This window comes from Perca flavescens, chromosome 22 (genome assembly GCF_004354835.1).
Source record: "Perca flavescens isolate YP-PL-M2 chromosome 22, PFLA_1.0, whole genome shotgun sequence".
Classification (NCBI taxonomy): Eukaryota; Metazoa; Chordata; class Actinopteri; order Perciformes; family Percidae; genus Perca; species Perca flavescens.
This window is the reverse complement of record NC_041352.1, coordinates 4,234,783-4,260,155: the sequence shown is the minus strand read 5'-3', so window position 1 is coordinate 4,260,155 and position 25,373 is coordinate 4,234,783. Positions and strand designations below refer to the sequence as shown.

Genomic DNA, 25,373 nt, shown 5'->3' with positions numbered 1-25,373 from the left:
TTTTTCATTCATTCTTCATGCCAGAACTTACAGAACCTTTTGGCACCCAATTCCTCTTTTACGAGTCAGGTGTCATGTAACCTTCTCTCAGGTGGAGATCAAACAATCAGTGATTCCATGCCAGCACAGGTGCTTCATAGGGCGTAGCCGGGCAAGCCGGTGTGTCTTAAAGAAGTATTCACGTACCTGACCTCAGGGGGATCTTCCCCGTACATATGGAGTTTGTAATGATGGAGAGATAGTCTCGACACGATAGAGAACACCAAACAGATTAAGGCAACAAGTGATACATTTTGTCTTGGTCTGGTTAAAATCAACCAATCTACAAGACATCTAAAAATAAATCAGGTGGAGCAGTCAGATGTAAACCGACATCCAATTTTGGGTGTTTGATCTCCACATAACATGGTTTTTCTTGCTTTGACCAAATAGATGAAATGAAAAAGACCCAAGCTGTTATAAAGTGTAATTATTTTTAATGTTAATATTTCCACCACTTTGCTTTGTAAAACATTGTTTAAACAAATCTTTTAAATGTGAAAGCTATGGTGATAAACAAAATAAATGATAATTGTTTTAATAAGTTAATATCCATAGGCCCTGAGACTGTGAAACAATACAGCTTACCCCATTCCATCTGATATTCATGGAAGAAACATTGTATAATCCATGTGCACCACAATGTCCTGCAATATCTCATCCCGCAAACACTGATGGCCTAGCCTGCTCTTTCTATTTCTGACATCATGTGAGCCCCGCGTCCCACGCAGTGAGCCCCGAGGCCGACAGAGGTCCAGACTCATAGTCAGTGTGACATAATACGACTTAATGATCGCAGCCCACTGCTGACGCTGAGCAGGCATCATCGCTTCACCATGTTATCTACTTGTTTTCATATCATGGGCCAGCCCTGACCCTGTGATGAATAGTGTGTTATTGTTATTTGCTGTGTGGAGTCTGTCCCTCCAGTAGCTGAAATTAACCGCTGGCCTGGAATGTGTGGGCGTCTGAAATCCTTTAACAAGACAAGTGAGTGTGTGTGTAAATTATACTCACTTGAAGGATTATTAGCAGAGGTGTCAAGTAACGAAGTACAAATACTTCGTTACCTTACTTAAGTAGAAATTTTGGGTATTTATACTTTACTGGAGTAATTATTTTACAGCAGACTTTTTACTTCTACTCCTTACATTTTAAAAATAGCCTCGTTACTCCTCTTTCAGTTTGGCTTGTTTTCATTCGGTTACATGCTGCCAGTCCGAACGGTGTAACGTGTGTCTGTATTTCACTGGAGAGGATTCTAACACCAGACTGTAGCTGCCGTTGTCTGAAAAACACAGACTCAGCCTGAAATAAGTTATTTTTATAAGTTATTGTTATTACATTTTTAATAAATCATTTAATTTTGACCCTGTGGCCTTAGCAATACACAAGCCATTCTTTTAGATCAACTTTTTATTGTTTTATATTTTTGAACAGACAAATACAATTGGACAAGGTGCTTCCTTTTTTTGTGGAGGTGGGGTGTTGCACTATTAGGCCCCTGTGGGGCGGGCTAAGCTTTTGTCCTTAATGGCATTTTTCTCCCCTTACATTACTTTTACTTTTATACTTTAAGTAGTTTTGAAAACCAGTACTTTTACACTTTTAGTTGAGTAAAAAGCTTGACTTGATACTTCTACAGAAGTCTTTTCAAACCCTAGTTAGTATCTGTACTTCTACTTGAGTAATGAATGTGAATACTTTTGACACCTCTGATTATTAGGAACACCATACTAATACCGTGTTTGACCCTATCCTATCAATATTGTCCAAGATTTCTAAAGAATGCTTCCAGCACCTTGTTGAATCAATGCCACAAAGAATGAAGGCAGTTCTGAAGGCGAAATCCCCGCGGATCCCCCACACCATTACACCACCACCACCAGCTTGCCCAGTGGTAACAAAGCATGATGGATTCATGTTCTCTTTCTGTTTATGCCAAATTCTGACTCTACCATTTGAATGTCTCAACAGAAATTGAGACTCATCAGAACAGGCAACTTTTTCCAGTTTTCAACAGTCCAATTTTGGTGAGCTTCTGCAAATTGTAACCTCATTTTCCTATTTTTAGTGGAGATGAGTGGTACCCGGTGGGGTCTTTTTCTGGTGTAGCCCATCCGCCTCATACCTCGGATTTAACGAGTGGTTATTTGAGTCAAAGTTGATCTTCTATCAGCTGGAATCAGTCGGCCCATTCTCCTCTGACCTCTAGCATCAACAAGGCATTTTCGCTCCCAGGAATGCAGCATACTGGATGTTTTTCCTGTTTCAGACCATTCTTTGTAAACCCTAGAAATGGTTGTGCATGAAAATCCCAGTAACTGAGCAGATTGTGAAATACTCAGACCAGCCTGTCTTGCACCAACAACCATGCCACGCTCAAAGATTGCTTAGATCACCTTTCTTTCCCCTTCTGACATTCAGTTTGGAGTTCAGGAGATTGTCTAGTCCTGGACCACACCTCTAAATGCATTGAAGCAGTTGCCATGTGATTGGTTGATTAGATAATTTCATTAACGTGAAATTTAATAGGTGTTCCTAATAATCCTTTAGGTGAGTGTAGATGTGAATGATTGCAAGTGCTGCGTATTGAGATCAATATACAGCCATGTTACTATGCAGTGACTCATCAACCACAGAGCTCAGCAGGGCACAGAGCCTAGTTGAAAATCTGGATGAGCGGACAGAAAAGGAAGAGGATTTATTAATCCTCCTCATAAATATATCGGAAAAATGATGGCCCTGTTGGAGCAGGTAGTGCATGTGTGCAGGTAGTATGAAAAATATGAATACATTTCTCAGATAGACAGACAGGGAGGAGCGAGGGTTCAGCATTCAAAGTCCGCTGAACAATGGGAATTCAGGACTTGCTGGTCCCCGGACATTTTGTGAACTTTTCTCTTTCTAGTAGTTTTGTGCCCAGGCTCCCAGAATTACATGTAGCCCCCAATTCCTCTGTTCAGGAAACCCACGTGTTCTTTTGTCTCTCAGAGGTCATTTTAATCATACTGTTTGTTTCCAGCTCACATGAGACTAATATACTGCTACATCTTCTATCTTACTCCATTACAGAAAGCAGATAAATAAAATGTTGATAGTTTGGCTATTCAATTACTAAAACATACTCATAGAGACAAAAGCCGGGCACACTGTTGTTTGAATAAAAATCCTACCGTCACATCTTCAATGTATTTTTAACCTACTCACACTGTTATAAACCACATATATCTACAAAAATCATAGTTGAATCCTTACAATCCTCGAAAAAAACTGAAATCTTATTTTTTAGAAATTTCCTTGCACATGAACTGATTGACATCCATTTAAGTCACCAACAGAAGTGAACAATGAAAGATATAAAAAGGATTTAGATAGCTGTGCAAGTGTCTACAGATTATGCCACTGACTGCATTGTCTACACTTGTCTATGTCGTCTGAGAAGAGGGGCTTTTGATAAGAATACTTGATTCTCAATGTAGCGCACCAAAATTCTAGGCATCATAATCTGACAAGAGAAACAGATTTGCCTCATTAAAAGTGTTCCCGAAGGGCTGATTGTCATTCATCTCCACCTGTTACATTCAGCCTAAGCCCCTGCAGACGCTGCTTTCGGTGTAATTGACAGTGCAGGCGATTTGGCCTATGGTAATGGGAATGCAAACTTCTAAACCTCAATTCCCTACCACCAACCTGACGTCAATCCACCCACTACCTCTCTCAGGCTCATTCCCTCCCTGCTTAAGAAAAAGCGATGAAAACAACAAACCTGGTGGGAGCCGGGAAGTCTCGGGAGGTAGATTACTGACGCAGCAGTGAGTAATCATCACCATTCAGCCTGGCAGCCTTTCATTCATCCACAATGGGGCAGGAATGTGAGAAAGCTGCCTCGGCTTTGTTGAAGGGGAAGAACACAGCGCTGCTGATGTCTGCTGGATGGAAGAATGGTTAAAAAAAATACAGAAAATAAAGAATGTAAATATGATTACACCCCTTACCTTGACGTGTGATTCCTAAAAGTCAAGTGCAAATGAATGTGATGAAAGATATGTAATAAACACTAAAAGACACACATCTTGTTCCTTTAATGAAAGCACCGTACCGTATTTAGCGTGCAGGCCCGGATTGGCTAATTGGGAGCACTGGGAGATTTCCTGGGGGGGGCGGTCAGGTTTTTTGGTTGTGTGTGCCGGTGTTCGGGTATGGTATGGTATTATTGTTCTAGTCTTGTTTGTCCGTATTTAATGTTTTATTTGTTTGTATCTGTCTACTCCATGATAATGTCTTGTATAAATGTGCAGAAATTGTGTTCAATGTTCAGGAACCTGCTGGCTTTTAAATTTTCCTGTATAATAAATGAAATGAAATGAAATGAAATGGCACTATAATTGAATATCATGGATGCTGTCCCTATGCTGCCTGTTCTTGCAACTCACTCTTTGTATTTACAGTATTGTTTTTATTTTTTTTTTGCAGCCCACCGTTCTCTACATTCATGCAGCCCACTCATAGAGTGCAGTCTGGTTAATGATGACATATTTATTTTTTGAGTCCTGCGACGGCGGCACCTTGCTAAAAGAACAAATCAAACCATCACCTCATACACTTCAGTCGCTGGTGCTTGTTGGAGGATGCGACCACGAAGCAAATATGAGCAAATTTTTTTCTTCTTTATCCTCAAAATTAGGATATTAAATATGCAAAGCCCACGACTGAAAGGGAATAGACAGTTATATAATGTATTGTATAAAGTGCAATACAATTTATCTAATTCTTTACTTAATTGTTTTATGTTTACATTTATAATAAATCTACATTGTGAAGCAACGCTTACTGTATTTGCATTGAATTGGAAATTATATTTTTGTTATTTTGACTCAAGTATAACTACTAAAAACTAAATAGGATGATTATAGATTAGATTATCAACCTCTAGGGTAAATACATCAGTTAGCTTTGTCTGAATATATGACCAAGGCATTAATTGATGTCATTAATTGAGTGAAGTTGATAAAATCATCACTTGTCTAGAAGCTTTTTAGGTTAATGTTAACACAACTTAATGGGGGAAAAGGATTATCTGTCGTGACACTGAGAGAAACATGAAACATAAAGAGAAACTGCCAGCTGCTTTGCGAGCAGGTAAGCCACAACCACCTAGCCTGGCAGCAGGCTGAACAGCCAATAGGAAGATTATGCCGTGAAATTAAATTAATGTATGGGGTTAAACCCTATAAATTGTTGCCAGTTGAGTGATCTACTCAAGGGAGTTGGACAGGATCTTGTCAAGTATATTTTGAATATGCAATAATCAATCTTTGTAAAAAGCCTAAAATCACGGTATTGTGTCATCCCTTGAAGCTGTCACTACAAATAGTTCATATTTGTACAATTGTTTATTTTAAAAAGACTTGGTCCATATCCAGCCACAGCAGGAAAGGGTGTAATTGTACAGCTAGTGCGAGCGCTGCCACAAGGCTAAATGATGGTAATGGATCGAGAGACCTTCCATTATGCGAGCTGGGAGGACAGGCGAGACAACTGAACCCTGTACTGACTGAGCAGCATGTTGTTAGACAGACACAGCTGCTGTTATGTCCAGGCTTATATTGTTAATAATGGAAGAATCCAAAGTACAAGAGTTACTGTTTGTTGAAGATCATTAGCAAGGGGTCCCGACCTAAAAACTGACCGAAAAAATGACAATAAGCGCATTGAAAAATTACGCCTAAGGGGAACCCAGAGTGTTAAAAAACGCCAAGGGCTCCTGACCAAGCGTCAGTATTTGACGAGATGGAAGCGAGAATGTGTTTTGATCTTACAAAACTACTGGGCAGACTTCCATTACATTTAATGTGGCTATTATTGGTCCTGACAAATAAAACATGTTGGTAACACTTTTCCAATACCACCTTCAGACTTCCACTTCTACACAGGATGTAGTGCCAATAAGCTGAGTGTTGGATGAAAACCTTTCATTTTGGAAAATCCAAGACCCTCAGATCATGTCATCTGTGTACACAAGGTTGTCTGCAGTGAAGTTTAGATAAAAACTACTCATTTTGGTGACCCCCCTTCCTTTCCTCTAAATCTATTTAAGTGGTCTGCTTATCTTACACAGTATTTGATGGCATGTTTCACACATTGGAAACAATGAGGTTTGAGGAGAAGTTTAAGGAAATATTTGGAGATGCATCGGAGAAGGAAGAGCGGTCAAACACCTACTGTGATGTAGTGCCTGGTCAGAGAAAAAATGGAAAGTGCCAGTGCTGTTTTCGACACAGCTCAACAACGTCTCAAGTGAGTGATCAGTTTGTGTCTGAGGAAGCACACTTCAGGATGTAGTAAATATGTAGATACCATGACTGAGGAGCCCGAAGATTCAATGGGGCAACAGTGGAAGTCCTACTGACACAATCGTCTAATCCTTCCACTCCTCCAATCAGTACATGTCAACTTGGTAAGTACCCCAATCTCAGAAGCAGAGGAAGCTGTCCACCTCTGTGATTTTTATGGTGAAGATGAGAACCAAAAGACAGGGCTGAATATATTCCACTCCAGCTTTCCTTCAAAAGACTTGCAAGAAATATTTGCTATAGTAAAGAAAAACATGGGACAGCTCATGTTTCCAACCTTAGTGAAGATGACAAGAACCTATTGAACACTGCAAGTGTCAAAAGCTTCTGTAGAGAGATCGTTTTCAAATGATCTTTCTACAGAAGCGTTTGACACCTGCAGTTCAAAACTGAAAATGATCTCTGACCTTCTCCTGCTTGCCATAGAGCAAGACAGATTAACCGCAGTGAGGTCATCAGATTACTCCAAGACATGGCACTGATGAGGACGTTCCTGTGTGTGTGCACTTGCATGTGTGCCCTTCATGCCACCCCAGTCATAAGAATTCTCAACCATTGTTTAAATATCAGTTAACTGTTGGTGATCTTTTTTAGTAATACAAGGGCGATTGTTTCTGCTGTTGGAAGATAAATCGCAAAGGAGACAAAAAATAGTGTGCATTATCCAGACAACGGGGCCAACATCGTGGCAGCTGTCTGAGACCTGAATTGGCCGTGGCTTAACTGCTTTTGCCACAATTTGAACATGTCAATCAACAATGCATTGAATAGAGAAACAACTAAAACTGACCAACCTTCCGGTGTGTGTGTCGCACAATTAACGCAGCCTTCACAGCTGGAACCGGCAGCAACAACTCCAAAGAGCAGCTATATTTACCACGACATTCTCTGATAATGGTATGAAAAAAATATGTAAAACACATAAGAATACATTGAATATTTCCTTTACTCATTGCCCATCCCGTTTACCCTGACATTTTTTATTAGTCCATTATGCAGGCTACCCACAGGCGGACATTCGCCTAGAAAATATCCAGGATTGCTCATACAGTGCGTTTTGTCAAACCATAATTTGAATAGGATTGAGCAACGCGGTGGGGCTTCCAAAAATGTGAAGACAGTGAGGATCCTAGAACATTGGCTGCCATTAGAAGGGCTTTTTAGAGACATGAGCCAATGCCAGCGCCACCTCTACTGCCTCTGCTGCACCTAATGTGCTTACGAAAAAAGAAGGTGATGGCAGACATCAAACAGGGAATCTTGACAGTGACAGTGACAACACATTTCAGTTAATGTGCACAGTTGTTGCAACACAGGGAGTGAGACTGTGTTGGCACAGTCACCCTACTTGACCCACGGTACAATGCCAGCCACATAAATGCGGCCAACCTGGACTACGTCGGATGTCAATTTGAGAAGCCGATGGCTGTGTTTCCTCAGCTTGAGGATGAGATTGCTGAAAGGACTGCATTCGACCTGTAAGTGTTGGGGCAGACGATGACGAGGAACCAACAAGCCAACTACAAAGACTAAAACTTTGGGCCTTCTTCTTGGCAGAGTCAAGCTTGTGATCATCAGTCCTCCAGAGCAACGAGCACACGCTGAAATGGCCGCTTACCTGAAAGAAGAGTTAACTGATGGAGATACCCAGGTTCTTCAATGGTGACGGGTGAACAAAAGCCAGACACCCTTACTTGCAAACATGGCACAGTAATATCTTTACATCTCCGCAACCAGTACGCCTTCCGAGCTACCTTTCAGAACAGCAAGTAATGGTGTCACCCCCCAGTGCAGTGTACCCAAACCTGCAAAAGTCAATAAGTTCTCCGAATTCTATTATTGTGATGTCTTTATGGGTGTATAAACACATTAATATGGTTAAAATAGTATTTTCTTAATATCTGTTTAGCTTCATCTGACTTTTAAATTTAATTTAGATTAAAGATTTTGAATAATCATCTTGGCTCAGCCTCTGACGGAGCTCTGAATTAATCAGACCTTTAGGCTTTCTAAAGCAGTAACAGTTAAAGTCACGTGAATAATCATTTCTAAAAGAGTGTGAAAAAGCAATGTCTCCTCTGTTGGAACAACCTCCTTTTCCGTTTAAACATTATAACCTTACCTTTAATATCGCAATCCAAATCATATCCATAACGTTAACTACTCTGAAGGAGCCAGAGCAAAGTTTTGGTGAGCACATATGGAGAAGGGAGATGCAGTGTGTCAGATCCATGAACAGAGACAACATCGCTCCTGCTGCCGAATACCAGAGCTCAGCAGGCTGCTCCAACATGAACGTCTGTAAATGCACAGTAGGACGCATATTCTATATATATTATATATTTTTTAACATCTTAGTTCTGATAGTGAATTACTGAAAAATCGTTTTAATATCAGTAAAGGAAATCATCAATCATCGATCCTCCCTTCATTCGTCTATATACGATTTTGCCCAATGGGCACAAGCCTATTACGCACCTCAGACTACAAGTCTGAAGCACCCCCAGAGGATTAGAACAGTCATCCATCAGGGACTGGGTCAAGGTAGACTCTGTGCTGATGTTTATAGACCCGGCTCTGATGGAGAGCCCTGGCTCTCAGGAGCCCCGGCTCATTGACAAGCTTATCTAACTGAGAAATATGGCGAGACAGTTCACTGCTCTGACTGGAAGAGAAAAGGAAGAGGAAGAGAGAACACCCACAAAGACCACCTTCTGCTGATGTGAACAGCCATTTTAATCTGTCTGGGCTTTCTGTAGAGTCATTCATTTCATAAAGGGATAAATAATATTGAAAATTGTTCTACTAGTTGTATTTTGTAAAAAAAATCCCTGAATGTTCTCTTTATTTTCTTATTGTGAAACATGTCCTCTGGAAATGTTGGGTGGGATAAACATTCTAAAATATAAACCAACAGGAAATCAGTTACAGATTTCTTTTTCTTTTTGGCCTGACTGGAAGGACAGAAACAATTCAACCAACATCCTGAAATAGCAACATGGCATCATGACTTTGCGAAAAACATACACGCCACTTTCCTAAAGCCAAATCGCATGTTATCTGTACGCATTTTGAGCTATCCACGTGTATGTCTATGCTGTATACAGCGGATGTAAACATACACACCACGTGGCGTCGCCACGTTGCGTGTTATCGCGAGAACGTGACGTACTATCGCGAGAACGTGACGTACTATCGCGAGAACGTGACATACTATCTCGGGAACAACGTCAAGCGCTTGTAAAAAAAAAACAGGAAAAAAACAAACGTTGGGTTTAGGAAAAGAACATTGGGAAAGGCTTTAGTAACAGAAACAAACGACAAAAACACGAAACAAACGACAAAAACACGACAGTGACCAACGTCACATGCTTAGGAAAACAATAAACGGTTGGGTTTAGGAAAGAAACATTGGGGAAGGCTTAAAAAAAAATAAAAATAAAAAAACGGCTGAAAAACACCACATGCGTGACATGATTCCAGCTCTCCTGGGAGAAAGTCCTCTGTTTTACCCATCCACCACCACCACCCAACCTACTGACCTCCCTACGTGGACTTACATCCCTTTATACTACTCACTAGGGCGAAATTTCACACGTAATGTAGGTCAATGGCGGCCGAAATGCCTTGATAAACACCCTTAAAAGCGATTATGCGTCTTCATAACACGCCAAAATGGCATACGAATTGGCGTGTCATACCCTACGCCACTTTATGAGATCAGTCTGGAAATAGGATGAGATGTCTTTCAGTCAGCATTCCTCCGTGCTTCCAAACCTACTTCTCTTTAAAGAAGAAGCACTCAGGATGATAACAACAGGATCCATTCAATGATCTGAAAGGCTGGCTTAGTGACTGGCCTTGCACCGGCTCACTTGAGATCACTGTAGAACAGAGAACAAGGGCCAAATTTAAAGTTTTAGTTTTGCATTTTAAAGGCCATCAATTACACAGTGTTTATGGACTACGAAAGACATTTTGTGAAAGGTTGTCTCAGTTTTCTAGTGAGTGACTGAAATCAGTTCCATTGTTCGTTGTGTTTCTCAAGCAGTTCTTGATGTGAACCAGAGCAGCATCCTGGACTTATCGGAGCTTAACAGAGTCAGTGCTGGGTATCGTTAAAAAATGTTCGATACCAGTACTGATACCAATACCGTGACTGTACCGGTTCCTAAACGATACTTTTTTCTGTACCCATTTTATAAAACAAAAATAAATTACAACATTACAAATTACGGCACAACTCGTTTTATTTGTTTTCCAGCTCCTACTACGTCTGGGAAGACCCAGGACTAGGTGGAGGGATTATATCTCCAACCTGGCCTGGGAACACCTCGGGATCCCCCAGTCAGATCTGGTTAATGAGGCATTTTTCGACACTCGATAATTCAGGCAAGTTGTTATTGGTAAATTGGCTTTAGTTAATCCCCATTTGGCACTGAACAACCCCTTGGGTCATCACTGCAACCCTTGCAGGCTGTTTCTTGACCAAGGGGTCTTGTCAACAAGATGATAAGGAAAGATGTGTGCAGTTCTCTGTAGAGGGAATGGAAGTTCTGGTCACCAATGCTACATTTTCATACATTTGCATTATGAAAAACTTCAACTACCACTGATACACATAATTTACACTTGTACACTGCACAACGTACTGGACAAGATACTGGCAGAGCTTCTACTATAACTGATAGCACACAAAAACATTTCTATCTTATGCTATGGTTATAAGTAGAGATGCTCCAATGCTGCCTAAAACGCTGGTATCGGGAAGTACTGGAGTTTATGCACCGATCCGATACCACGTAATAAAGCCCTAAAGAAAATCTACTTTAAAGTAGTTTATTTATGTTCTTTTTCCGTTATAACTGACAAACTGTCAGCTATTATTATCCAACTGTCAAACTGGATAATAGAATGTTCTGGGGCATTCATTGTTTGTGTTTGTTCATATTTCACAAAGAGTTTAACCTGAGCCAGACAGACAACAAAGATAGAAATAATATCACATCCATACAGGGATAGTAGTATACAGTTGCTAAAACATAATAAAATACATGACACACTGGTATCTGATAGGTACTCGGGATCGGCCGATACGCAAGTTCAGGTATCGTAATCGGTAAGCAAAAAATGGTATCGGGCCATCTCTAGTTATAAGCATCATTATGTACTCTCCAAGTCATTGGCTTCATAATGACAGCATTTTCTCGGGGTAAATGATCCATTTCATTTTCTGTGCCGTTGCATATGCAATGAAGCGATTTCATCTGCACCGATCCAGCCTCACACCCACAGATAAGTAGCAGGACCAGATTAAAGTCATTCATTTCACACTCTATATATAAATGCATTCTTTCCCTTTCGCCCTGCCTAGCTCTCCCACTCTGATCTCTTCACACATGATGATAAAGAATTTCACACACACCACTGGTTGAGAGGGGAACTCCAATCCAAAATGTAGATGTTTAGAATTAAGGATTATGGTAGTGCGGTGGCCAAGCTGCAACTACAACACATTGGGAAATTGTCTGGGCTGGACTGCATTAGTTTCTTCCATACTGCATGCTCTCCTAAAGATGCAGCTTCTACCAGGCCTCCATCAACCCCTACTGGAAGCATGCCCCACCATTTCTCTGCTTTAGAAGCTTTTCTGAGCTTAGGCCCACTGTCTCTGCCAGCAAGCAGCATTCAGTCACTTTGAATGAAAAGTCCCTTGATATCAGTGTGCATGCAGATGAGGATGATGACGAACAGGCAGCTCAGTAGCACTCTATAGCACTCCAAGGATCAAGTCAAAGCACAGTTTTTTTTCCCCCAGTTGAGAGATCTGCAACGGAGTGCCCAAGGAAAAAGGCCTTGTTACCACTTGACCACAATAAATCCCTGAACTCTCTCTTTTTCTCAAGGTGCGTTTTCGTGCACTTGTTTTTATGTTCATTTTCATTAAAAAGAGTGGAAATGGCGTAATTTCGAAAAAGTCCTGAGATGTCACAAAAAGGTTTTTGAGCTACTATGTGATCATGACTGTGTTGATCAGCGTGTCGGAAGCCAACCTCTGACATCAGCATGCTGCGTATGAAATCATTTTATCACTGGCTGTTTTGTGTTCTATATGTAATGTCTCTGCATTTACTTTGATATTTTGAAGAGAATAATAAAGTCGGACTGTGTGCTTTCCCTTGGAAATAGTCAAGCACAGTATGGGGAAAGATTGAGTTCAGAGACTAAAAGGCTTCAGTACCCTTTGATGTCAAAGATACATGCAGGGCATAAAACAAACTAAGCACTGGTTAGGAGAAGTGCTATAACATCACTGTGTTGAACTGCTTTAAAGCTACATTTTATGTTTGTTTGATCAGAAAAACTGATTATGTTTGAGTTTTCATTTTGCAGGCATCTGTCATTCAGTCATTTCTCACAATGATGTCAGTACAAAGTCCCATTGACATTGACATGGTCCATGATTGTTTCAATTCAGGGCCTCAATCTGACCTTATATCACTTACACATTTCTGCAGGAAAATATAAACAAGACACGATTCACTTCTGCCCTGACCGACAGGAGCACACACCACCACTACATTGAAGACATACATATATATCTATCTCAGACAGTCCTCGCCCAGAAAACAACCGTAAAGGTTGATTGTGCAAGCAGCACATTAAGAGGAGACAAAGAGTGCCAGATTCCCCAAAAGCTGGCAGGTTGGTGTGGTGGATGGGTCAAAAAAACATAACTTTCACTCAGGAGATTATGGGTCTTGTCTGGTGTGAAACCAAAAGTATATGGTCATTATTTGGTCCCTCTCTTTTCTTGTCTTTCTTCTTTCTTAATTTGCTTTCTATCTTTCTTGCATTCTTTTTTTATTAATGTAATATGATGATGTGTTGACCTGCCAAGAGATTACAGATGGAAATTAGCTTTTTTTCTAACTCTGGCACATTTACATTTTGAGTGTAAACTAAAAATGTCAATTGATGTGCATTGTCCCTTTTAAATAAAAAAATAAATACAATATTTTTTTCTGTCGTTTCGGCCTTATTTTATTAGTTTTGTGTAACTCCTTTTAAGCCAACCCCTGATGTTGTCCTTATCCTAAATTTTTTGTTGCCTAAACTGAACTAGTTCTGTTTCACAATGCTATGTTTAAAACTGCAGTCGTTATGTTAAACAGAATGGTCACATGGTTAAAGCTGCTACTGCGGTCAGTTGTTACTGCCACATTTAAAGGGCCACTGTGCAGCAGTAAATAGAACAGTCATATATGTTGTTTTGGGAGGCATTGGCATATAACATGCTGTCATTTAGGTGGTTAAAAGTTCTGTGAGAAGATATGTCAAATAATATAATAAAATTGAGTTTTGTTGACCTTTTGTCATTGTATTAACTGATGAACACTGAACTGAACACTCAGCAGTGATCACTTTGATGGCCCACACAGACTCTGTGCTACAATGTTTAGAAATATATAAAAGAACTAGTATTTTTTTATTTTCCATTAGTGATACAGAGGGTGTATTACTTCGCTTAATGCAATGAACTGGCACATGATGAAAATTGGGAAAGGAGCTCACAATTTAATTTGCAGTATCCATTCCACACGATAGAGCTACAAAACCACATTTAGTCCGATACATGTAATAACCATTATAAGCTGCTCCCCCCGCGACCTGACACCAGATAAGCGGACGAAGATGGATGGATGGATTTTGCCTTTGACTTACACTGGACTGCGTGGAAAAACTTTGTTTTCCCTTCTGCCTCTGGTGGATTCTTGGAAACAGCTATATCATTAGCTCAGATTTGTTGAATGATCCACACTGACACTTTATGACACTTATTTGTTCAGATATTATTTTGTTGGGCTCAAAAGGTTGAACAACTGCAGTTGAAACACCTTTTAATGTTTATCATAAGTGTCATAGGACTAAAAAAGTTAGAATAGAACATTTATTTAACTTTCTGAAAGACTGTTACTAATCAATATTAATTATAGAATGATATGAAGAAAAATATATATAAAAACATATTGTTTATAGCTTATTGTCGTTAGCACTTGAAGAAGTTGTACTTGCATGATTCTTTGGGTTGTATCCACGTGGTTGGATGCACTTAAAGCTAAATGAATGTAATGTGGCACAGATCCAACATCATACAATGCTTTTAAAACCGAAGAATGAAAAGAAATCCTGGAGAACAATGTTTGATCTCTTTTAATGTTTTTTATTCAAGGCTGTACATTTTTTTTTATCATGTTCTAGTGTAAAAGGTCACAATTTGAAATCAAGTTGAAAAAGAAGAAACATTTGAAAAAGAAACATGAATACTATAAACTGGGATAGTAGAAGAGCAACAACATCCATACAAAATGTTCCACTAGAAGCAAAGAAATCACATGACTGTGTGTGTGTGTGTGTGTGTCTGTGTGTGTGTGTGGGTCTGGGGGAAATCAACACTACAAGTTCAGAAAGATTTGTAACATTTGTCTTAGAAGAAGCTCAATTAAGGGAAGCTGCGACATACACAGCAAGGTAGGGAACATAAATATCAACATAACAAACATGAATGTCACTAGTCACAAAACAGGGTACAAAAAAATGTAACTATAATTTTGAACAGTAACTTGAAATATACCTCATTTCAGTAAAATGACATAAAGAGACAATAACAGGTATCTCAGGAATAAAATAGACATTTATCGTGAACACTCACACAGTGCACAGTCATAAGAAAATAGACAGCAGTGAAATTGGAATATGACCAAAAGGATCAGTTCTCTTTTCCTTTATAGTATATATATATATATATATATATATATATATATATATATATATATATATATATACTAGGATAGTGGAGTAGCTCTTGCGATGCACATATGAGCATATTTGTTTTGTTTTTTTAGAGTCCTGAATATTCTGTTTATTTTCAAGCAGCTGCGACATGGGTGGCCGTTTCATTAGCAATGAGAGGAGTTACAGCTTGATTTAAAGTGCTGCGCTTTGCATGTTCCTGCCTGGAGTCCTTAGTCATAAGTGCTTCAGTAATTCTTACAAAAATAGATATTTGAAGGGGCAACGGAATTAGATCTTCAACGCGTTCCTCTCTCCTGATGGGAAAGAAAGACTGACATGTTATTGCTACAAAGAAGAATGGCTTGACGGGACTTTGAATTTGATACAATGCAAATACACGTGTGTCCATTTATCACCAGCATTCATGTTAGTTATGCATGAAAATTGTAGATTTGTAGATGAAAAATCAATCAACTGATGGACCAGATAAAGCCTGTGAACACCCACACAGGTGATTTCAGTTACTCTGTCTGATTAGACCTCTGCTCAAGTTGAAGGTGGGCCGGAGCTTAGATGGGAAGTTATTAGGTCACGCATCTTTTCTACCAATAAGGATGATGAAGCTGTCATTGTCCTGACCTCTCGGGTGCAACAAAGCTAACAGGAGTCTCAGGAAGATGTTACTCAATCAGTCTCTACACACCCACACAGGCCTGGGAAGAGGTCTAATCAGCCACATTAACTGAAAATGGCCTTTGGAGCTGCATTAATTCATTTTTGGCCACTAGAGGACAGAAAAAAACATCAAAAGCAATAGTCCAATATATATATATATATATATATATATATATATATATATATATATATATATATATATATATATATATCCTTTTAGCTCTGGTTTGACCTCCACCAACTCGGGAGGGAAGTATCTGCTCCGCTGATTACCAGTGAGTTGCTTTGTCTGTCTGCCAATAGCTTGCCCCAGTTTCATGTATTACAATTACATTAGAAGAGCTAAGCAGTTTTAAAATATTTAAAATATACAGAGTACTTTTAAAACAATCTTTATTAGAGAGATAACATGAATTAAGGTGAGAGAGTTGGGGAACGACATGCAACCAGGGACTTTTGGATGATTGGAACCTTAACCCCAAGGTTATATATATTAGTCTATATTAACAACGGAAATTTAGGGGATTGCTCCGGTGCCGCCGGACGTTCCACCGGATATCCGTCCCCTTCCTCTTCCTTTGTGTTGGCGTTCTAACCTCCGGTGGATTTCTGAGGACTATGGTTAACTGCTCCTCAGATCTCTGCAGGGTAAATCCAGACAGCTAGCTAGACCATCTGTCCAATCTGAGTTTTCTGTTGAACAACTAAAACTACTTTTGAACGTACACGTTCCACCAAAACAAGTTCCTTCCAGAGGCTATTTTGCAGAGGCAGCGCGGCTCCATCTGGCGCTTAGCACCGCCCAAGACGATTGTGATTGGTTTAAAGAAATGCCAATAAACCAGAGCATGTTTTTCTCCCATCCAGAATGCTGTGTGGACTAGCCAGACCTTTCTCCGCAGTGCTGTGGAGGAAGGTCTGGCGACTATATATATACACAGTATCTCACAAAAGTGAGTACACCCCTCACATTTTAGTAAATATTTCATTATATCTTTTAATGAGACAACAATGAAGAAATTACACTTTGCTACAATGTAAAGTATTAAGTTTACAGCTTAGCCCCACATCATCACATACCCTTCACCATACCTAGAGACTGGCATGGAGTACTTTCCATTATATCATCTCTCAATGCAAATCAAACCAGCTATTAGGCTAACTGACATAAAACCATGTCAATCTCTAGGTATGGTGAAGGGTATGTGATAATGTGGGGGGGGCTATATTAATTCCAAAGGCGAAGGGAACTTTATCAGGATGCATAGTATCCTGGATCCATGAAATAACTGGCCTTTAAAAGTAAACATCTGCCTGCCTCTATGGGAATTTAACATAGGGGTGGACTGACTTTTGTTACCATCAGTTTAGACATTAAGCTGTACACTTAATACTTTACATTGTAGAAACGTGTAATTTATTCAGTGTTGTCCCATTAAAAGAAACAATGAAATATTTACTAAAATGTGAGGGGTGTAATGACTTTTGTGATATACTGTATATATAACGGTTACATATCATGTAATTGTAGAACACAATAGTCACAAACTAAGGTTACTAGCCAAAAATATTAATGAATGCAGGTTTAAATAATTTGTTTAAATTCAAAGGCCAAACATGAGCAGTTGAGAAGTCCCGGTGTTTCTTTTCTGTTTTTCATACTATTGTAATGTGCTCCCACATTTTGGTAAATATGTCTGTTTGCTGTGTTACCCAGAGTAACATGAGAATGTGGATAGCATGTTCAGGACAGAGATAGCCTAGCTAGATCACATCATGTATCCTTATACCTCGCACTTCACATACAAAAATAAATAGGTGGGCGATGTGACGACACAATGTTAAAAAAGAAAATTTCGTAAAACTGAACAGTATTCCTCTGGGTCCAGTCTTTGAATTAAGCTAGGCTAAATCTTCTTATCTTAATCTGGGGAATCTGGGGAAGACAGCCACCCAGAAGATTGACCAAAATACCAGAATGTTCCATAACCAACTGTTTTGCGTGACGTTGAAAAAGTCTCTGTATTGTAACGGGTTCAAGGCTTCTAATAGACAGCTAATAAAATAGGAATATGACTCAAGTGTAAAAAGAAATCCCCCAAAAACATGTATCTATTAAAACAAAATGCAATATATCTATTATGAGGGATAGTAACCGATGAATGAAAGTCACTAAAAAGCGGACAAGACTGCAGTAAAGTTATTCTTTCATGTTCAATGTTACACTGAGTTACATGACAGAGAAAAAAAAATAATGTAAAAAAAAAAAAAAAAAAAAGAAGCAGGAAGGGACAAAAAAAAATGTGTAGCCCAGCTGAAGATCAAAGCTGTTCATGTCCTGATTGGCTGTGAGATGGAACTACAGTCCCCAGTGGGAAGCCAGCCCAGCGTGGCTCCATGTCTGTTTGATACTGGAGTCACAGGCCATGGATAAATACTTTCTCAGAGAAAAAGAGGAGCAAACATCTCAACTGTAGATTTTCCTTCATCACTGGAACCTGATTCGACATAGCAGAACACATCGGGAGTGATACAAGATGACTAATAAATTCATACATACGATAGAAATCTCAGTTTTGGCCTGTGAGTCAAGCTGACCTGTGTAGTTTTTTGTAGCTTTCAAAAGAATAAAAGAAAGCAAACTGGTTGCGCTCTTCTTACCGTGGCCATTCCCATGTACAGTGTTGGATTGTTACGCCTGCTAGCACACACCTCGTTCCTATTTTTAACCACAAAAAGTGGGGTAAAAACAAAAGAGAGAGGGAAGTGGTGATTGTCTGGTGCTAAGTAACCCTTGAGGTTTTCCTTAAAATAAAGATTGTATAGTTCTCATTGGTTGGAGTCTACTGTATATACTGTGTACTGTACACACACCCTTGACTCTCATAGAGATGTCAGGAGCAGTACATGACATATGAATACAAAGACATACAGTTTTGCAGTTTTCCTAATTTGCTACTTTTAACTGAGCCCATATTTATCAAACATAATCCAAGAATCCTACTTTAAGCCATACACAATTGATTAAATAGTGCATTTCCAGAGTTGCGAGAGAGAGCCCTCGCTGCCTGGTAAACGCCCGAGTCTTTCAAAACTCCACAACCTGTCTTTATAAAGCCAGCTCGTCAGCTCCTCCAAAAACAGCATGGACTGACCTGGGTCTGTCCTCAAACATTTAGACTACTAAATGAGTTTTACACATCGTGATTAGAATTTCCAATAAGACAGAGGGAGTGAGGCTTCTGGTTTCCCAAAGATTTGTGTTTTATTGGTAACCACAGGACGCAGAGGAGCCAACACACACATCTCCCAAATCTCAAATCTTATGGAGACCTGAGTGTCACGCAAGCTGCCCTCCTGCCTCCTAACTGCTGTCTAAAGGCTGGTTCAAAAAATGTTTAACAAAAAAAAACATGTTAACGTTTTACTCAAAATCTTAACAAGAATAAAAGAAACAGTATTTGGTAACACTTTACTTGAAGGTATCTACATAAGAGTGACATGGCACTGTCATGAACACATGACACTGTCATGACACAGTCTCGACACATGAACCCTAACACTAACTTCTCATGACGAAAACCAAATGACAATTACTAAAAGAAGCGTTATGTCATAAACCAGGGCTCCAGACTGTGACCAAATGGTTGCATTTTGCAACCAAAATTTGAGTGTGCGACTGAATTTTACATCCAGTCGCACATGTGCGACCAGTAAATTTGCCCCCTTTTTTTACACGTTAAATGTCGAAATGTCAGATGCGAAAGGTACCCAACCCTAAGGGTAATAGCCTAAACAATGCATGTTTAATTTTAAGTTGAATTCATTGTAATTGTAGACTAGATATACTGGTATATTTTTTCATTTCATTTTGTCATGACAGCAATGGAGCCTTCTATTTTGAATCTTCAAAAGTGACACTGAATTTGAAATTTCTGCATCTATTATCAAAGTATTTATTAGTAATACAGTGGAAATTAGTAGAGATGTGAATATTCAGTTAGCATGCTGATTTACGGTGTGGGCCCCTAAATTGTCTGGTTGCGCCCCTAAGATTTTCAGTTGGGGGCCACTGTGCTCCTACTGAAAAAAGTTAGTCTGGAGCCCTGTAAACGTTTATGACTTGTTTATAATATTTATGACACGTTCATGACATTGTCATGTGTTCATGACAGTGTCATGTCACTCTTATGTAGATACCTTCAAGTAAAGTGTAACCAAGTATTTTAAGTCAAAACACTTTTTTTCAGCTTTATCTTTCATTTAAAGGAGCAGTGTGTAGGATTTAGTGGCATCTAGTGGTGAGGTCGGAGATAGCAACTGAATACCATTCCCCTCACCCGTCCCTTTGTAAGCGTGCAAAGAACCCATGGTGGCCTTCAGGTAACGAAATAAAAAGCAAAAGGCCCTCTTTAGAGCCAGTGTTTGGTTTGTCCGTTCTGGGCTACTGTAGAAAACATGGCAGGCTCCATGGAAGAGGACCTGCTCCCTATGTAGAAATGAATTCTATTCTAAGCCAAACATAAACCCAACAATTCTTAGTTTCAGGTGATTTTACACTTATGAAAACATAAATATGATTATATTCCATTTCTGCCAATACCCCCCTGAATCTTACACTCTGCCAACTTAACGAGCATCCATTGTAGTTTTTCTTTGACTTGTGAAAATCTACAGAGGCTGGCAGGTGTCATGTAACCTGACGAGCCAGATGTTTTTTTTTAACACAGAACTGTGAGAAGTTGTCACTGGAAACTGTTTGTAAAAGGACGGGCACTTTCAAAATAAATACCTGGCAGGTGATTGGATGAACCAACTGTCCGACACGTCTGCCATTGTTGTCGCGGCCGTCAAACACACCTAAACCACGCTGTAGCTGCCGGTAGCTTCTCGCATGATCTCGTGATATCATGGGCATTCAGCTGCTGTGCAAGGTAAGACAAGACATCAAACCAGCAGCAAATCAATCTAACTACAATAAAATAGGAGTCTGGACAGGAACCTTTGTCGCATGTCCCTCCCCATCTCTCTCCCCACATTTCCTGCCATGTCTCAACTGTCAAAAGGTCTAACAAATGCATAAAAATAGCCCAAATAAATTGCAACTCTCGCGGCATATCGCGAGAATCCAGCTGCCATGCAAGGTAAACACACTGCTTCTTTAAGTTAAAATGTCCCATTTGGTTTGATAAATATGGGCCCAGCAGTCAATGTCATATTCTGATATTCAAAGCAGCTCTCTGAATGTTATAAAGGTGATGTGATGACAGCAAAAACAAAACTTTAGCGACATAACAAGAGAGGGTTCTTCATCTTTCTCTGTTTGGACACTCTCACTCAACTTAACGACTTACAGCCATCTGATTGGAACACTCTGTTTTACACAACATAACCCCACCAGGAGAACATAATGGACCTTGGCAGATTTGAGATGGTGCAATCCAGTTCTTCTCTTGTTCTTCTAGTGTCCCACAGTGTACAACCTGTCCACCTCGCAACAGTCATTTTGGTGGCGAGATTCAAAAGGATTCAGAATAAGTGCATAGATGGAGAAAGCAGAAGCAACCTGTCCCACTGAGTTACTGACTCTTCTTTCGTTATTTTTTTTTCCTTGAATACAAGAAGCTGCAAATGACAACAGGGGCCTGATAAAAGACAACATAGAACAACATACCGCAGACCAGACATACACAGAGAATGGGTTTAGCACTGCACTCCGGTTAATTGGATTGGACGGTGAAGAGCGTGGACGTCCAATGGGTCTGCCACACGGCCGACTCCACGTCATGTGACCTCAGCGAAGGCGATGTGATTCTGCAGGGAGGAAAGGAAACCAATCAGGACGGAGGAAACAAGGTATTCAGGTTGGTCTGACAGGAAAACTTTTATTTGGACCAATCCCTCAATAGTAAATTTCAAGCTGCTCTTGGTGAGAGTTTTCATGGAAATTCTAGCCATGATCAGCCAAAAGAGTATAGACCATGATGTCTACTAGAGTTCAGCCACAAATATATATCTGAGGGAAGGCTCCAAATAACAGAAACATATAAGGTGTTTTTTATAACAGAACAAAATCAGAAAACCAAAAAGGAAGAGGTTTCGAATTTGGGTGGGTTAAAAGGAAAATTCTGGTGTATTTCCGCTTTAATGCTGTATTTTCCATAAATGTGGTCATTGTGACTCTCTGTGTCATGCTAACTTTGAACATGGCACCTCTGTTGTGGAGATTCAGGGAAGCGACTTGCAGAAGTTGACGTTCATACAGTTAGCCATTATGGCAATCCCAGGCAGCTACTTCCTGTGTTTACTTTGGGTCGGACTCAGAGACAAGCGTTAGAAAGGATTCACGTAGAAATCCTGTTCAATTCGAAAGCTGTAGGAGACTCACGTAGCTTTCCCCAATATACTAACGAACCATAGAGTCACAATGGCTACACTATTTTGGAAATACACCACTTTACGTTCAGAACCTCCATCACTGAAAATACACCATCACAGCACTACAATCAAATCCAGATCCCAGCATATAGCAAAGGATTTCAAACAGAAATAGACCTATGCCTGATTAGCATGCAAAACTGGGAAAACAATGGCAGTGAGAAGCTTCAGCAGGGTATGGTTGTTCATGGAGACAAGAAGCTTTGATTTTCTAATCCAACCTCAGTGTGTTTGGCTGTGGAGTGAGAGAAGAGGTGGAGGGAGGGGCAAAGATGCAAGTCCGGGGAGTGCTTTTCTCGCTGCTGTCTTAAGTAGCTACCAGTTGTGTTTTTGCATTAGGGGCACGACCCCGCTGGAGGCCGGTGTAGTACAGGAGAAGCATAGACTGTAAAAATGATGGACGTAGCATCAACGACGTCACCCATTGGTTTGTGAACTGCCGTTTTGAACCCAGGAGTTTGCATTTTGGCTGTCGCCATCTTGGTATTTTGGAGGCAGAAGTGACCATATTTGGACAAAAGGGTGGCGCTGGGGAGGACGACACGCCTAAGCCAGTGTCATCTATGGTTAAGCTAAGCAGCACGCTAAAGAGGGAAACTCTGCGATTTTCAACCGGCTGACGCGAGTAAACACGGACATCCGAGGACTGATGTTGTTCATATGCATGTACATGTTCATATGGAAAATTGGCAGATTTTCCCTTAAGCCCCTGACACACCAACCCGATGGCCGACCGAGAAAAGGCAGTCGGACTGATCAGTCGGCTCCCAGAGGGCCAAAAAGTGCCTCAGAACACACCGAAGCGAATCCAACTTGAGCGTACGTTCTGCGCGTGCGCGAGAAATAATACGTCTCTATAACAGCAGGCGGTGCTAATCTGTATTATTGCCCAAAAAGTAATTAAAACCAGCAGCTGATTGGACGAATGCGTCACGTGGGTCTGGCTGCTCCCAAATCGTTCAACCGGGCATAGTGGCGGCTTCGTTCGGAATGCGATCTCATATTTTATGAAGATAGTTCACCGAAACGTGTTTCCGAAAACATTTTAAGCGAGAAATAGGCCATGCAGTTGCTGCATCCGTCTTCATTTCAGATCGACAAAGGTCAGTTTAAAAGATTTTCGTCGGTTTCGACCACTATCACCCTTTTAACTTGGATTTACAAATGTCTCTTGCACAGTACTGTGTGGCAGGGGTCACATCATTTAAAAGAGAAGTGATGCCGAGTGACTTTTGCATGGCTGTTCCTGGCTTACAGGTTAACACGTCTCTCTGTTTCTCAGTCTGGCATGTTCTCAGCTGAGGCTGCCGGAAATGATCAACTGCCATTTAAGCCAGAGTGCCAACACCCAGCGGATGTGTGAACAGAGATGTGTGGCTCAGGAGTGGCAGTCTTTTCTATCTTAAGAAGGAAAAGTGGCTGATTGTGGGGCACTTTTGTTTTAATTGGATATTAAATGAATATTGAGTTAAATGAATATGCCATACGTAAATGTTGACCATTGGTATGCTGCTGCCATTCTGTCTACATATGGCACCTATAAATGGTATGTCACTCATATTCCATTGAAAAAGATGCCACTTCCAACCGGCATGTATTAATAGTGTGCTGGTGTACGTGTATTCTTCAGCATTCCTCTCCACCAAAGAAGACAAAATAACAAAATAGAAGAGTGGTATTTGTTTTTTTTTCTGCTTAAAGGTCCCTTCCTGCTCTGACATTTTGTTCACTGTGGCTTCTTTAGCTTTCAGGCATCTTCATGCTGAGCTATTTTTAGAGCAATTTTCCCCCATGCCTGTTGTAGCTGAGGTGAGAGTGTGAGATTTTCAGTTCTTTGTCAGACAACTCAGCATCTACATCTTGCATTATCATTTCTGAAGATGTAAAAACAGATTTCAGTACAAAAAAGGATGGAACAAACACACTTCAACCACACATGCCAAACACTCTGGACAGTGTTTGGTTTGGCTTTATAAGCCTCATCCTCTCTTTGGCTTCATTGGATACAAACTGGTGTGGCCACTGTGGACCAAGATGGCTACCAGCCCAACAGATGGGTAGTCATTGGGCCAAAGTTAGTTCAGTTCTGGACTATGGTGACATTACAGATTATTTTGTGTTATAGAGCGGTGTGAGGACAGGAGTGTAGGTTGACCCCCTCTCAGCAAGAAGACACCTCCACACTTTTCTCTATATTTTTAAAGCCTATCTAGGGAAACAGCCCATGTATGTTACATCTGTTCTGCCTTAGATCTCAGGAATGTCTTATTCTGGAGGTACCCACATTTTTCCATCATTAACTAGTCCTGCAATGGTTAGATCTGAGAGAAGAACTCTAACCAGGCCTTTATCCCATATTGTTATTTTAAGTATTTCTTGGGGCATTTTTATGCCATTGTTAGAGATTTTGACAGTTAAGACATGAGCAGAGAGAGAGTTCCATTGTATTGTACATTGTTAGAAAAAATCCGTAGAAATACGGGCTAATATACTGTGTTAATATGAAGGAATTTTCTGTAATGATTTTTCACAGGTGTTTTCCGTACTTTAATTTTTTTATAACCAGAAATGTCCATTAAAAAGGTACAGAGGATATACTGTAAATCTACAGAATTTTCCATTCCATTTTCGGATTAACAGAAATGTCTGTAAACTTAACGGAAAAGGTACTGCTAATTTTCTGCCAGAACATTTTTTTTACGGATTTTTTTTTTTACAGAGTAGTCAGATTGAAACTGTGAGCACAACTATAGTTGAGTAGAGTAGGGTGAAGCAGGAAGCGGGTCTGTAAACTATGAGTGATCGTGTCCAGTGATGTCACAATGTTCCCTGACCTCACCAGTTAACTCGGTGAACACGTGTCCAATATGGAATACTGCTACACTCTTTTGTCAACTTTTGTGAAATTTGCTTAACATTTAAAAAAAAAAAAAAAGTTATTGTCTTTGTCTGGCCAAGTATTTATCTCAGCTGTTAAAGTGATGAATACAGTGTTCTGATTAGCAACAGAATCAATGGCTAAACTGACAAAAATACCACCCAAGTTGTAATAAACCAGAATTATCCCTA

At 40.1% G+C, this 25,373-nt stretch overlaps 1 protein-coding gene across 2 annotated transcripts in view; it reads right to left on the bottom strand.

The window, feature by feature from the left end:
• Nucleotides 1-15,252: 15,252 nt before the first annotated feature.
• plppr5b (phospholipid phosphatase related 5b) overlaps nt 15,253-25,373 on the bottom strand; it is a 148,977-nt gene continuing 138,856 nt past the window's right edge. Inside the window, exons 8-9 of one of the 2 annotated variants that reach the window (XR_003691498.1) lie at nt 21,541-21,680; nt 15,253-15,505 (exon numbers count right to left, since the gene is read on the bottom strand). Coding sequence is in view for 1 of the 2 variants with exons in the window: in XM_028569178.1 (XP_028424979.1) it covers nt 21,651-21,680 (30 nt within the window). In the remaining variant the exon portion in view is untranslated. Of the gene's footprint in view, nt 15,506-20,103; nt 21,681-25,373 lie in introns of those variants that run through there. The other variant, XM_028569178.1, reaches the window with a different exon arrangement.